At 36.5% G+C, this 14,480-nt stretch overlaps 4 protein-coding genes, 1 non-coding gene and 1 pseudogene across 5 annotated transcripts; 3 read left to right on the top strand and 3 right to left on the bottom strand.

The window, feature by feature from the left end:
• Nucleotides 1–131: 131 nt before the first annotated feature.
• On the top strand, nucleotides 132–1,135 carry LOC103850690 (defensin-like protein 22). The gene is made up of 2 exons (XM_018656606.2): nucleotides 132–670; nucleotides 814–1,135. Exons 1-2 carry the CDS (start codon nucleotides 613–615, stop codon nucleotides 993–995), a joined length of 240 nt encoding a protein of 79 aa, XP_018512122.1. The 5' UTR covers nucleotides 132–612; the 3' UTR covers nucleotides 996–1,135.
• A 1,793-nt stretch (nucleotides 1,136–2,928) lies between these two features.
• LOC103850689 (succinate--CoA ligase [ADP-forming] subunit alpha-1, mitochondrial) lies at nucleotides 2,929–5,123 on the bottom strand. The gene is made up of 7 exons (XM_009127475.3): nucleotides 4,769–5,123; nucleotides 4,364–4,573; nucleotides 4,096–4,266; nucleotides 3,862–3,985; nucleotides 3,539–3,600; nucleotides 3,357–3,438; nucleotides 2,929–3,274 (listed from the first exon to the last, which is right to left on the bottom strand). The coding sequence occupies exons 1-7, from the start codon at nucleotides 5,003–5,005 to the stop codon at nucleotides 3,132–3,134; spliced, it is 1,029 nt and encodes a 342-aa protein (XP_009125723.1). The 5' UTR covers nucleotides 5,006–5,123; the 3' UTR covers nucleotides 2,929–3,131.
• A 2,580-nt stretch (nucleotides 5,124–7,703) lies between these two features.
• On the top strand, nucleotides 7,704–10,054 carry LOC103850687 (porphobilinogen deaminase, chloroplastic). The gene is made up of 5 exons (XM_009127473.3): nucleotides 7,704–8,078; nucleotides 8,688–9,093; nucleotides 9,176–9,382; nucleotides 9,462–9,639; nucleotides 9,723–10,054. Exons 1-5 carry the CDS (start codon nucleotides 7,840–7,842, stop codon nucleotides 9,833–9,835), a joined length of 1,143 nt encoding a protein of 380 aa, XP_009125721.1. The 5' UTR covers nucleotides 7,704–7,839; the 3' UTR covers nucleotides 9,836–10,054.
• On the bottom strand, nucleotides 9,805–12,711 carry LOC103850688. The gene is made up of 3 exons (XM_033284945.1): nucleotides 11,820–12,711; nucleotides 11,289–11,419; nucleotides 9,805–10,913 (listed from the first exon to the last, which is right to left on the bottom strand). The coding sequence occupies exons 1-3, from the start codon at nucleotides 12,081–12,083 to the stop codon at nucleotides 10,178–10,180; spliced, it is 1,131 nt and encodes a 376-aa protein (XP_033140836.1). The 5' UTR covers nucleotides 12,084–12,711; the 3' UTR covers nucleotides 9,805–10,177.
• TRNAA-AGC lies at nucleotides 12,691–12,763 on the top strand. The gene has a single exon. It is a non-coding gene; the product is annotated as a tRNA-Ala (tRNA).
• Nucleotides 12,764–12,984: 221 nt separating this feature from the next.
• On the bottom strand, nucleotides 12,985–14,206 carry LOC103850750 (annotated as a pseudogene).
• Between the last annotated feature and the right edge of the window lie 274 nt (nucleotides 14,207–14,480).

Here is a 14,480-nt window from a genome sequence, read left to right as displayed (position 1 = left end):
AGAATTTTATAAAAAAGTTTGAATTTGAAAAAGTATATTTTGAAAACATAAAAAAAAAATTACATTTTTATTTTATTTTTTTTTAAATAATAATTTATTATATATATATAAATAACAAGAGCATAAAAGACTTTTGCCACTTAATGAAGAAAGTATTTTTGAAAATATCTCATTAGTGGTGATAAAAATGAAAAGTGGTACCATGAAAATGGTAAACATGTAATTTACCCAAAATAAAATGCTTCATGGATCATCTACAACAAATTATTTTTCTTTCTTTATTTTTTGTTTTTGGAGGAAGGATCATATATTTGGATCATAACAGTTGACAATATCTAATTCAGATTTGTATCTGTTATATTCCGTAACTGAAAGTCAGAGTGTTTTGACTTTCACAAAAAGGGTTGACATGTTACAAAATAGTCAGCATTCAAATATAAGTAGAAATAGAATAAAACTTTTAAGTTATTGACTTTTGATTTGACTGAAACTTCGGTTTCATCAACACATCAGAAAAAATGTAGTATCCATCTAGTATAAATACGAGTGAAATACATCATTTTTTATCAACACAAAACAAGGCTATTACAAATCTAAAAATAAAGATTAACAATGGCCAGTGTGAAAGTTTTTTCTTTTGCTTTGTTTCTTGTCCTCCTTTTCTCCGTTGGTACGTAGTGTTTACACTCTGAAAAAAAAAATGTATTTCTTTAATAATTGTTAGGTTCTTACAACTTTTATCTAATTTATAAATAAATATATATGTATATATATGTGTCTGTGTTTGAGTTTTTAATTTTGTGTGATTGGCAGATGTTGAAGGATATGTGTTAGAAAGTACATCCTTGTGTTGCAATACCCACCCAGAATTTGGGAGGTGCATCCCAAACCTTGACACAAGAAGATGCAACAGTTGGTGTCTTAAGGGATGTGACAATAAAAAAGGTGGTTTCTGCAAACGTATTAACGGAGGACAATGCCATTGTTATTGTTAAGAATCTCTCAAAACCATGTAAAACATGCATGACCATTTGATTATTTCGTTTATGTTGCCGTTTTACTACTTTTGTATGATTTATGAAATTATGATATTTGTACGAAAGAGAGAAAAAGATCTTCAACTATCATTTGCTTTCATCTCGTCAATATATATATATATATATATGATACAACGGAAGAATGAAAAAAATACAACTAAGTGTAATGCAAAAGAATCTTAGTCACAAACTACATTTTTATATGTGTCTCCTAATGCATAGTTTGGTTAATTTCACACCAAAAATTGAAGTTTAAATTTTATAAAACTACAATGTATTACTAATTAAGCAGATCAATGAAAAAACTTACATAAGATATACACAAGTAAACTATCACATATAAATTTTGATTCCGTTTGCTGTAAATAGAACAGTAAAATATAAATTATCATAAAATATAATATATGTAAAATTGTGTTGTAAATTAATAATACAATAATTTTTATAATTGGTGATAGAATAATAAATGAATGATAACTGTGAGTCTGTGAAGATAAAATGCTTCATGGATCATCTACAGCAAATTATTTAGGTTGACTTTTGTCAACTAAAAAATCACGTTTGTAAAAATAAAGGAGTGGATAAAGGTTTGGAGTTGTTCCGAGACATATGCGCCGGTGGTCATTCCCCTGACGTGATTGCATACAATGTAATGATAAAAGCTCTGTGCAAAGCACGTCGAGCTACCAAAGCTGAAAGCCTCTTTAACGAGATGGTATCAAAGGGACTAAAACCTTCTGTTGCTACTTACAACAGTATGGTAGATGGATGGTGCAAGGAAGGCGAGATTGAATTGGCTATGTCCTGTATGGCGAGGATGTACGAGGATGAGAAAGACCCTGATGTTGTTACCTACACTAGCTTAATCCATGGGCTGTGCGCTAGTGGAAGGCCTGGTGAAGCAATCTCTCGTTGGAACGAGATGAAGGGGAGAGGTTGCTGTCCGAATGTGATTACGTTCATGGCGCTTGTTCAGGGTTTGCAAGTGTGGCTTGTCGAGTGAGGCTTTGGTTTATTTTCGTGAGATGGAAGAGAAGGAAATGGAACCTGATTCAGGTGTTTATGTATCCCTCGTGAGCTCTTTTTTGTTGAGTGGAAACATCAGTGCTGGGTTTGGGATATTCAGAGAAATGGTTTGTAAAGGAAGGTTTCCGGTTTTGGTAGATAGGAACTGCATGCTTGCTATTGATGCTGCAGATAAGTTTGCGGAAGATTATAGGACATCATGTTATATTACATGTCTAATTAAAGACGGTAGATTTCCTATTGTAGCTGTTGTGAATAGAAAGTGAAGTAAACGCTTCTAATTTTGGGTTTTGAAACCAAAAAGAAGCTACCTCCTTGTTGCTAATCTTGGTCTGATGTCATGGACCCATCTCCTTCTTACAAGGTATTTGCTCTGGACCAAATTTTCCTTCTTCATAATGACATTTGCCCTTCTTGTAATGATACTAGAATCCATATTAACTTTTTAATCTTTTTCAAATGTATCTGCATAATATTACAGGCGCAGATGTGGTGTACTATATGGACTCTTAACTATGATGTAAACAAAAGTCTGTAGGCGAAAAACTTGTCGCAGAAAGTTTTGAGATTCAATACACCAGTCCTGGGATGCATACGGGGATTAGCCAGTTGGATAAAGCAGTTAAAGCTACGCAGATTCATAGGCTAACTCATCACAAAACGTACTTCGACTCCAAGAAGATCTACGCAGCTTTTTTTTTTTTGATCTACGCAGCTTTACATCTGGTTGATACTAGGATTGATCTCATTGTTGACACTTGACATTTGACAATAATGAAGGCAATCATTTTGCTTGTTTTTAATAATATAGTCAATGACCAACTCTTATTTCTTGTAAAGGAAGTTATCATAGAGAATGATCCAATACAATAAATTTCAAGCAAATTTGATTTATTCAAACCAGCATGTAAACAACAATTGTTTTTTTTTTTCTTCTCAATGAATATCGATTTAGAAAACAACCCCAAAAGAGTGTACAACCATCAATGGGCGATGAATGAGGGTTTTTTGTTTACTTCTTGAAGGTTTCAAGATGGAAAAAAGAAACGTAAGCTAGTGAAATTCACTTCACTGCTTCAAAAGACCTCTTTCTTTAAAGAGATCATACATGGCCGCTCCTATCTTAGCTGGGGATTCAACAACCTTCACTCCTGCATCATTTAGGCTCTTAATCTTGTCCTGAGCTGTACCTTTGCCACCAGAAACAATGGCTGCAACAAACAACAAAACAGATAAGCAAATGATAGCAACAAACTAAAAGTAGGAGTTAAAATGGCTTGCTTATGAACATACCTCCTGCATGACCCATTCGACGACCCGGTGGTGCAGTAAGCCCAGCAATGAAAGCAACAACAGGTTTATCAGTACCACTTTCCTGTTTATATTCATCAAAAAAAACAAAAGTTGAGTTTACTTTTTAAGAATGAGAATATAGAGGGACTGAGTTAAAAGAGATTCACAGTTGATTCAATTACCTTTATCAAAGCTGCAGCATCTTCTTCTGCAGTGCCTCCAATTTCTCCAATGAGAACAATACCTGAAACAACCAGCTGTGTCCACTTAATTTCCATCTTTCAGTGACAATAGAGGAGATTTTCCAATTAAGCTACTAACTACTCTTAAAGAGATGACTTAAAGGAATAGGAAGTCTTCTAAGATAAGAATATCTTGCAGTCTAAAGTGATTAGTTGAACATGTTGCCATTCTACTAATCCATCTTTCAGTTAATCTACTTAGTAAAAAATGATCTTTATGGATCATCTGTTTAAAATAAGTGGACTGAGTTCTGAAACATTACCTTCAGTTTGAGGATCAACAAAGAATTTCTCCAAGCAGTCCACAAAGTTGGTACCGTTAAAAGGATCTCCACCAATTCCTACACAAGTAGACTGGCCTAGACCAACAGCAGTTGTTTGGAAAACCTGCAATAAAGTTGAAACGAAAGCAACCATTAGAGAAATCCATAACCAACAACTCACTTTCAAAAGCACAACAAGCAGAGAAGACAAGACATTAAAAAAAAAGAGCTTACAGCTTCATATGTCAAGGTTCCAGAACGAGAAACAATCCCAATCTTGCCAGGCTTGTGGATGTACCCCGGCATAATACCAATCTTGCACTCACCAGGCTTGATAATCCCAGGGCAGTTTGGACCAATCAGCCTAGTTTTCGACTGACTGTTAAGAGCATGCTTTACACGTACCTTAAATAACAAACAAACAAACACAAGCTCCCAAATCAAAAAAAAGAGCCAATTACATTTCTACACAAACCTATAGCAATAAGCACTAGAGAGATACCATGTCATGCTGAGGGATTCCTTCAGTAATACACACAATAAGATCCAACTCAGCTTCTATCCCCTCCATAATAGCAGCAGCAGCGAAAGGCGCGGGAACATAGATCACAGAGGCATTGGCTTTGGTCTCAGCTTTTGCTTCAGCAACAGAGTTGAACACAGGGAGGCCTAAGTGCTCCGTTCCTCCCTTCTTTGGCGTCACTCCTGCCACCTAATCACACAATCAAACACACATAATTAGCATAAAGCTACAATCTTTAAATCAAATTGAGGAGGAACCACTAGAAAGCCACAAGCTTTAAATCAAATTGAGGAAAAAAAAGTTAATTACACAATCAACACACACATAATTAGCATAAAGCTACAATCTTTAATTCAAATCACTTCAAAAAGGTGAAGACTTTACCATTTTGGTGCCGTACTCAATGGCTTGCTCGGTGTGGAAAGTCCCGTTCTTTCCGGTGATCCCTTGGCACATGACTCTGGTGTTTTTGTCGACGAAGACGGCGGCTGGAGGGGGAGGATCCGACGCGAATGAGCGAGATTGGGTGAACGAGCTGAGAGTCGGAGGAATAGCTTCGGAGCTGGTGCTTGAGCAGCGGCGAGACAGAGATCCGAGGAGCCTTGCGACTTGTCTAGACATGATTGTCTTCTTCTTCTTGTTTGGTTCTCGATCAGCTTACAGAGAGAGGTTGCTCCGATCTGAGTCAACTTTGTTGAACCCTAACCGAGTGAAGGGTAAAAACGGAAATGGGGAAAAAGAAATGTCAGCGAGGTTCGTTTTGAATAATAATCAGCAGATCAAAAGAGGCTTTTGAAGTTTTAGCCCAAGCCCAATAATCTTTATAATGATATATAGTACATACAACATTTGAAGTTTTGAATCATACACCTAGAAGAATAGAGAGAGTGATCCCAAATTGATTTGGGATACAATATAAGAGGTAAAGTCATTGCTTGACGTTTTATTCAAAACTAAATTGATCTCTACCGCAAAATATATATTTTGGTTAAATGATGTTTGCTGTTTTATCTAGAGGAGGAGTTAATTTCAGAGAATCTTGAAGCTAAGCTGAAAGGAAGTTTTTGTGTTGACCATGAAGTGAAAGCATTGTTTGACATTCTTATTTGTTAGGATGTTTGATGTGTTTGTTTTGTAGTTTCTTAAATCATAAATTTTCTTGTGATTATTTGATTTTTGAAGTTTAGTCTAACTATTTTTTTTAGTCTCTTCTTTTTGGTAATATGATTATGCATTTTTAATTTAGTCTGTATGTTTTGTTTGTTAATAGATTACTTCTTATGAATTGGATTATGCTATCAGCTGGACATTTAAAGCAGATAAACATTACATACCTGTTAGAGGTTCTAATTGCATAATTCATGTTATCGAAAAACTTACCAAACATATCATAACTTCTTAATTTTGAATAAATAAAAAGTACATTTTTCTACATGTATAATATTGTCTTCCATAATCGAAACTAACAAAGATAATCATCTACTAATGTTATATATAAAATTGAACATGTTCTAGTTCTAGTTAATATATCTATCGTGATTTAAATTGTTATAATTTTTGGTTGTATGTTTTTCTATTTAGACAGATTTTTAATGTAATTGAAAATTGGAATGGAAGATTTGGAGAGAAATGGGATGCACAATACTTGTTCAAAGGTGTCCCACAAAATTGTTTAACATGTTTTACAAAATGAAAATATCTTTAATGATAATATCTTCTACGTTGTTTAGTTTCAAAATAGATGTGATATAAGTGTTTTCCAAATCTTGAAACTTCATTGGTTGTGATTACCCAGGACATATTTTAGTCAAACTAGACTTGATGCCTTAAACATTCAGCGGCATGATTAACATGTCTGAAGAACTGAGTAAAACGGGGTGTACAACCCCAACCTTTGTGCTTATAAACTACATAGGTAATCTAGGTTTGGCATTGCGCTGGGTTAAATGCAGCACTTTTAAATTGTGGATACTACATGAAGCTGCTCATGCATCTCCTCACTGAACACTCCTGATAATCTCTACCGACAATTTCCACCATTGCTCTAGTAAGACTATATTTTGAAGGGTTGTCCCCAAATGAAAGAATTATCTTTAGTTTCGAAGAAACCTTTATTTTTACTAGAGAGAGATATGTCTTCGTAGTATACTACAATTTGGTAGATGGTACATATATGAGATACGTGCTCCCGTTTCCCCTCAGCAATACCGTCAGCATCATCTGGAATTATTTAGACAACATTTAGATCATCTGATCAGAGTAACTCCTCTTCTCCTCTTGATGAATCACAACCAATCATATATTTTTTATTTAAATTTTTATACATTTTGGTTATATGTGTTTCTATTTAGACAGATTTTAAATGTAACTGAAAAATAGGATTGAAGATTTGGAGAAAAATGGGATGCACAATCCTTGTTCAAAGATGTCCCACTAAACTCTTTAATATGTTTTACGATGAAAATGGAATGGTCATGTAAATTTCATTGAATAGAAAAAGGGCATATGTGATGTAGTTGTTTTCCAAATCTTGAACCCCATTGGTTGTGATTATCATAGTATCCGATAAGAAATTTCATTCGTCCTTTTATTTTATTGACTTTAGATTTTTTTTAAACATTTTAAAGTTTCTCCATTACAACCCAACGTTTCTTCAAAATTTGGAGGGACATACCAAATTTTCATTTTATTTCTATTATGTTTATATTTGATGAGATGACAAATTCAGAAAGAAAAAAACATTTTCTTATCTTCTATTATAGAAAACTCTGGATTGTGTAAATCTCTGAAATGATTGTAAGAAGATGATGAAATGGTTGATGCCATTTTTTTAGAGTTTGGATAAGTTTCCAAACACCAAGGTGATCATGGCTATGATGCCATTTTGGATAATGAATATGAGATTTCTATTACAGTAATTTAACATTTTTTATTAGAGTTAATCTTCGAAAATTTGCTATAAACATATACTTTACAAAATGAATTTTTAAGATAACAATACCGCCCAATTTTTAAATGACAAAAAATATTAATTTTTAATAACAAAAAAAATTATTGACTTTGTAGAAATGAATTTAAGAACTCCAGAATTTTTACAATTTTTAAATGTTGATACGAAGTCACTTTATCTTCGGTCCACCGACCATCACGACCAGGCCCGCTCAGAGTAATATGGTTTAGGATCGCACGCTTAGCCAAGGCCCATTAGATACTAACGAGGAGGCCCAATAAGGTTGAGTCCACGAGATAGAAAAATGGACGGTGGAAAAGGCATTATAACACGAAACTCAGTTATGGGTTACCGTAGGTGATTAATATCGACCTATCCTATTCCTATCCAAAAAAATCATCAAAGAGATCTCTATCAACCTCCATTTGAAGCTCTGATCTCTTTCTTTTTTCCCTCTAAATCTCTCCTAACAGATTCCAACTCTCACTCTGCTCTGTCGGAATCCATGGATATCGCATCTTCATCTCTCTGTCAAGCTCACAAGATCTCTCTCACGCGTTGTCAACCCTCTTCCCCGGTCAACTCCTGCTCCCTCACCTTTACCGGATTCTCGCTTCCGCAGATCAGCGCTCCTTCTCTAGCTAAATGTCGTCGAAAAGGCACCTCTTCAGGCTTTGTAAGAGCTTGTGTTGCTGTTGAACAGAAAACTCGGACTGCTATCATCAGAATTGGCACAAGGGGAAGGTAAAGTCTCTCTCTTTTTTTGCTTCTCGTGTGATCACTGGTCTCTTAAGAGTATATGAGTGCTTGAATGCTAATGGGTTTGCCTTAGTTTCTTTAATTCTGATTCAAAGTCTCCATTTTTACAAGTCCTCTGTTTATATGAGTGCTTGAATGCTAATGGGTTCGCCTTGGTTTCCTTAGTTCTGATTCAAAGTGTTGATTTTTGCCAGTCCTCTGTTTATATGAGTGCTTGAATACTAATGGGTTTGTTTTGCTTTGGTTTCCTTAGTTCTGATTCAAAGTCTCCATTTTTACCAGTCCTCTGTTTGGATCCTCTTCCTGGGTTTAAGTGAGTTATAGTTGTCAATGTCATGGTTGAATGTTTTAGTTGTAAATTTATCTGGCTAGAAATGAGATATGTTACTTTGGTTTGAGTGAGTTTTAGGGGACAATGATTTAGTGTAATTAATCTGGCTAGAAATGTGATATGTTACTTTGGTTTCTGTGCTCATAGTAGTTCAATCTTGTCTTGTGATTGATGTTGCATTAGTGGTGAATTGAATTTTAGCCTCTCATGCATATTTTATCATCTTTTTTTCCCTCCTTATATACTCTCACTGTGTAGGACAGTCCTCTAGCACTTGCTCAAGCATACGAGACACGATCCAAGCTCCAGGCAATACACCCTGAACTCACTGAAGACGGAGCCATCCACATCGAGATCATCAAAACCACCGGTGACAAGATTCTCTCTCAACCGCTTGCTGACATTGGTGGGAAAGGGCTTTTCACCAAAGAGATTGACGAGGCTTTGATCAACGGCCATATCGACATAGCTGTTCATTCAATGAAAGATGTGCCCACTTATCTCCCCGAGAAAACGGTTTTGCCTTGTAACCTTGTGCGTGAGGATGTCAGAGACGCTTTTATTTGTCTCACTGCTGCCTCTTTAGCTGATCTTCCAGCTGGTAGCGTTGTGGGAACTGCTTCTCTTAGGAGAAAGTCGCAGATACTCCACAAGTATCCTTCGTTAACTGTAAGTTTTCACCATCTTGTATCAGAGCATAGAGGCTGCCACTTCTTATTTTATTGAATCAGGTGTTTGTTGCCTCCTGCAGGTTGAGGAGAACTTTAGGGGTAATGTGCAGACGAGGCTATCTAAGCTTCAAGGAGGAAAAGTACATGCAACTCTATTAGCACTAGCTGGTCTTAAGAGACTGAGCATGACAGAGAACGTTGCATCTGTACTATCTTTAGATGAAATGCTTCCAGCTGTTGCTCAAGGAGCAATTGGAATTGCCTGCAGAACTGATGATGATAAAATGGTATAAAGAAACATTCCTCTGAGCTAAACTGAAGTTTACTTTTCATGGGAATGATTCTATTGTTGTTTTGCATCTGCAGGCAAGTTACTTAGCTTCATTGAACCATGAGGAAACAAGACTAGCGGTTGCATGCGAGAGAGCGTTTCTTGAAACGCTGGATGGTTCATGTCGTACACCTATTGCTGGATATGCGGCCAAGGACGAAGAAGGCAACTGCTTATTCAGAGGATTGGTTGCATCACCTGACGGTACTCGAGGTATGAAAGCATCCCTACATATCTATCTATGTGACGGTCCACCTATCATTCATTTCTTATGTATTCCATCTTTGTGGTGACAGTTCTTGAGACGTCAAGAAAAGGTCCTTACGTGTTTGAGGACATGGTGAAGATGGGAAAAGACGCTGGGCAAGAACTGCTTTCCCGTGCTGGTCCAGGCTTCTTCGGCAACTAAGCCAGTTAAAGAAGAGGAAGAAGGGCTGTGACATGGACAGAGAGACTAGGCTAGAGGAGTTTTCCAACATCATAGATCCCTTTTCTTCTTCTTCCTAAATCTGTTGTAACTTTTTTGATTTGAGAGAGAAAGGTAACCTTCTTGTTTTGATTGTTTTTTTGTATGCTCATTATAATTAAAAAAAATATTACATTCACCATCACAACTTCAGATGTTCTATACTCTCTTTACTTCTATTTACTCCGCACTAAGGCCTAAACACAGCTTCTTCTACTTTTGATTTGTATAGTTTCAACAAAAAGAATGTGACAATTAAATAAAAGAGAAACTGACCATTTTACTTTAGTCCATAGCCGTTTTGTTTCTCCTCCCTGTTAAAGGCTTAGGCAACCCATCAAAGATTGAGCTTGTAATAGCAGCAGGTGTAGAAGTCGACCATAGAGACAGTGACGATGAACCGTTATTGCTGTTACCGTCTGGATCTTGTAAACTCGATGCACTTGAAGATTTTCTTACACTGGCAAAGCTGTCTGAAACAAGAGCATCCATCAAGTTCATTGGTACCGGATTGAAACTCCAAGTCTCAGATTCTGCTGATGATAGACTAGTTCTACTTGAGGCTTTTGATCTCAAAGCTAAACCTTTCCCTCCTACTGATGATAAGAACCCTCCGTTGCTGCTGCTAGTGCTCTCTTCTTTCAACATAAGCTCTGGAGTCCGGGATGTAAAGTCGGCTTCAGATTTTTGGCGTCTTCTCATAAACTTAGTGGAACTCGGTTCTTGAGATGATTGGTTGAACTCTTCGAGAAGTGCATTGACTAAGCTTCTGGACTTCCTGTGGTGGTTTAAGGGAGTGTTTGTGGATGGGAAAGGTCTGAGGTATTGACTATCACCGTTGCTTTCTGTCTTGTAAGCTCCCATCTCTAAGCTTCCTCCTACAGAAACTGTTCTGATTGGTGGTTTTAGCCCGTAGTAGCCTTTCTTCTTTGAAGATTTCAACCTCAGAGACTGGAATGAGTCAAACGCGTCGCTGTTGGTATCGTTTTGTGGTTCCAGTTCGTGGCATGAACATCCCTCTCTGTAAATAAAGATTCCAAATATTAGAACCAAGAGGATCACTTTGATAATGAACATGCAGCAGCTTCAGTCCAACACAACCAGTTCAAAAAATAAAGCTTGGGTAATGTAAACTACTCTGCAATAACAAGACCATGTCTATAATTTTCATTTTCAGCCGGCCTGAGATTTTGGGTAAAATTTCAATAAAAATTTGGAGACTTATGTCTATGTATTTTTTCGGAGCTTTTTTATAAATTTGGAGACTTATGTCTGTATTTTTTTCTTAAAATTTGGGAGTTTTAAGCGAACGTTTCATCCGGCTTTGTGAAAGACCGGCACCTCTTATATCAAAGCTGTAACTTGGTGCAAGGTAAAGATGTGGTTAAGTACCCACCCATGGTGTAAGGAGCCGATAGATAAACAAGGAGAAGGAGGATGTCTTCCAGGTAAAGGGATCCGGAGAGACTTGAGAGCAAACATTTGAAGATCAGTAACAAGCCCATTCATCTTCTTAACATCTCCAACCTGAAAGCAGAGCATTTTAACAACAAACATAAAAAAGAAATTCAAAATGTTCGAAAATAAAAAATAACAAGCCCATTCATCTTTTTCACATCTCCAACGTGAAAGCAGAGCATTTTAACAACAAACACACAAAAAAAAAAACAGAACATCAAAAAGCATAACATGGAGACGCGGTCCTCACGTGTTCTTAATCATACATCAAAAACATCAAAAAAAAACAGAACATAAAAAAAAACAGAACATCAAATAACACTTTAATTCCTCACGTGTTCTTCATCATGCCTCAATCTAAATAAAAAATGGCTTTTTTACCAGTACAATTAAAAGTTAATTTCTACCTTTTTGTCTCTAATTAAAATAACGCAATATTAAGTCAAAACATATAATTTTTATTTTTAACCTCAACGCCGTATTTGATGGCAACGCCGGCGAGAGTATCGAACTTGGAGACGCGGTGCTCGATGTAGCCACGGTCAGGGGAGCTGGAACGCGGAGGAGGAGAAGAAGAAGTCGGAGACGGGATGCGAAGGATGTTCGGACTAGAAGGATCTAAGAAGAATCCTCCACCGTAACCATTTTTATCGTCGCGGAATTTTCCGTTGGTGTATTCAGGAGGAGTGCCGTTGCGATTAGAAAGCCTTCTCTCTCGACGATCCATAAACATAGTAATCTCTCTCTCTCTAGCTATAGCTAGACTAGATTTGATCACAATTCAAACATCAGCTCGTGGAAACAAAAAAATCGAACGGTGAGGGAGTGATTTAGAGGAAAATGAGGAAACTGCGTCGAGTGATTAACGAAACTCGTGGACTAGAGATTATTTGGTTTTCATTCTATTTTCAAAGTCATGTAAACCACTGTTTTTATAGTAACAAATGTTTATAATAAAGTGTTTGAAAAGAATAGTAAGAGTATCAACAGTGTGAGTCTGATTCGGTCAATGCCAAATTATCTGCATTGATCCCACCACTGGATAAAATAGCTGGTTCTAAAGTCAAAAATCGGGTCTGTATGTTTGACAAAATAAAGCATGTATAATGTCGGCCAAGGAGGGAGGGAGAGTTAATCAAATCCATTCTTCTTTGCCTAACCAAAATTAAACCAACTATTAAATAAACCACAATCCATTAGGAACGTGTATAAGGTTTCTTTAGTTAATGGTACGGTTCGATTGGATGTTGAGAACGATGAGAACCATGCCAAATGGCAAATAGAGTGTTGAACTGTGTAGCTCACAACCACTAAATGATTTGATGTTAGTCTATGTCAACGGGGATGTAGCTCAGATGGTAGAGCGCTCGCTTAGCATGCGAGAGGTACGGGGATCGATACCCCGCATCTCCATCTTTTTTAACCATTTTGAGAGTTGATTCAGGCTTCATAAACAGGCTACTTTTTGAGGCCTAATTAGAATCATGGACAGCTTGATTGGGGTTTTCACGTATTATTTTTTTGAGTTGTAGCATTTAGAACAATCAAGTTATAAACATATAGACTAGGGAGCTAGGATCTGGAAACGACAGTTGCAAAGAAACAAGACAATGCTTACTAATTACATCTGAATCAATCACCCAAGCGATTTTAGATTTAAAAAAAAAACACAAATCTAAGTTAAAAATGTAAAGAGCTTATCAACACCAAGAAGACGAATCTTTGCACTTTACAGAGAAATGCTACGGAAAAAAAAATGTTAAAAGAAGTATTCCCCCTTCTTGATTAGTTTTGTAGATTTGGCTGTTGGGTATCTAGTTGCTGCTCAGGTTGCAGAACAGAAACATCAAACACCACCACCATTCATTCTAGCTCGAGCTTCTGCAAACATCCTCTGCTGTTCCGCTGCTGCTTACTCTTCAGTCATCTCTGCTCCTGTGTCATCTTCACACTCCTCTGTGAATCTTGCTGCACAATTTCAAAAACGCAGGAACACCAGTTACTTGCCTCTTTAATTTTATGGTCTGGAACTTAAAAGTAATGAGCGTGATAGATCATCATCTAACCATGGTTTCGTATTTATGTTGCTCATAAGCAGAGTAGACTTCTTCAACGTACTCCCCAAATCCAAGAACCTGAAGCGCTTTGAGTACATGCTCAGGCGCGATCGTTCGTTTATCCTCTTTGTTACATACTTCATTAGACTCTGACGATATAAGGTTTATAAACTCTGCCATAAACACATTGACCAACAACATTTCTAATGATCAGCTACATTACACCTAATGACAAAGAGAAACAATCAAAAGAGTGATCATCTTATTACCAACACAACACTCGATAAGAAGATCCTGAGCATCTCTAGCAACGCGAACATCTCCTGGTCACATCTCCTTTATAATTTTAGTCATTGTAGCTGAGAAACATCATTACAAGAGAACATAACATATTGTTTAGCATTCAATTCAATCCTTGAAATTAACAAACGTTTACCTTTAGGAAGCGAAGCATCTTCCTTAGATTTTCCAACTAGATCCATCGTTTTTATCTCTCTACAGAATCGCAATTTAAAAACGATAATAAAACTTAACGGTAGATTACTTGTTCCATGAATAACACTAGATAGAAGATTGTATTATTAATTGGGCTTTTTACTGAACTTTACTTATTTAGTAGGCCCACGCTGATCCAAAACAAAGTCAACAGTCAGCACTACCACAAAACACAAACTAAGTAATGATTGTCCTGTTATATTTTTATAATGTGATCCGTGATGTAACCAGCTGAGAGTGAGGCGATATGTGCGCCAATAGGCTAATTAAAAAATAAAAATCAAATGACTGATTCAAACTTCATTACTCTGTTCCCTACTTTATGTTTTCTCTGTGTGGTTTGATAGATTTGTACTTGTACTCCAAATCTCAGATTCCTCTTTGTCCCAGTTTACCTGCAGATGCATGTGCTTTACGTTATTGTTGTTTTTTTGTTTTTTTTTTTTTGCGTTTTTTTTGATTGGTGGAGGCAGTGAACATCCAGCTACTACTACTACTTATGGTGCCTGTTGATTTTTTTTTGTAGATCTGAGATTTATTGCTTGCTTGCTCCAAATCGGGAAACTAGTTTTCCTTTT

This window comes from Brassica rapa, chromosome A02 (assembly GCF_000309985.2).
Source record: "Brassica rapa cultivar Chiifu-401-42 chromosome A02, CAAS_Brap_v3.01, whole genome shotgun sequence".
In the NCBI taxonomy this organism is placed as follows: Eukaryota; Viridiplantae; Streptophyta; class Magnoliopsida; order Brassicales; family Brassicaceae; genus Brassica; species Brassica rapa.
This window is presented reverse-complemented; position numbering and strand designations above follow the sequence as displayed.

Excerpts from the sequence above, each read along its gene's own strand:
- LOC103850689 (XM_009127475.3), bottom strand. The coding sequence starts at position 5,005 with ATGTCTAGACAAGTCGCAAGGCTCCTCGGATCTCTGTCTCGCCGCTGC. Across the intron at positions 3,601-3,861 it reads TGTTGATCCTCAAACTGAAG|GTATTGTTCTCATTGGAGAA; the intron begins GTAATGTTTCAG and ends TGGTTGTTTCAG. Across the intron at positions 3,275-3,356 it reads TCGAATGGGTCATGCAGGAG|CCATTGTTTCTGGTGGCAAA; the intron begins GTATGTTCATAA and ends TGTTTGTTGCAG.
- LOC103850690 (XM_018656606.2), top strand. The coding sequence starts at position 613 with ATGGCCAGTGTGAAAGTTTTTTCTTTTGCTTTGTTTCTTGTCCTCCTT. Across the intron at positions 671-813 it reads TGTCCTCCTTTTCTCCGTTG|ATGTTGAAGGATATGTGTTA; the intron begins GTACGTAGTGTT and ends TGTGATTGGCAG.
- LOC103850688 (XM_033284945.1), bottom strand. The coding sequence starts at position 12,083 with ATGTTTATGGATCGTCGAGAGAGAAGGCTTTCTAATCGCAACGGCACT. Across the intron at positions 11,420-11,819 it reads CCATCAAATACGGCGTTGAG|GTTGGAGATGTTAAGAAGAT; the intron begins GTTAAAAATAAA and ends CTCTGCTTTCAG. Across the intron at positions 10,914-11,288 it reads ATCGGCTCCTTACACCATGG|AGAGGGATGTTCATGCCACG; the intron begins GTGGGTACTTAA and ends CTTTATTTACAG.
- LOC103850687 (XM_009127473.3), top strand. The coding sequence starts at position 7,840 with ATGGATATCGCATCTTCATCTCTCTGTCAAGCTCACAAGATCTCTCTC. Across the intron at positions 8,079-8,687 it reads AGAATTGGCACAAGGGGAAG|TCCTCTAGCACTTGCTCAAG; the intron begins GTAAAGTCTCTC and ends TGTGTAGGACAG. Across the intron at positions 9,094-9,175 it reads ACAAGTATCCTTCGTTAACT|GTTGAGGAGAACTTTAGGGG; the intron begins GTAAGTTTTCAC and ends TGCCTCCTGCAG.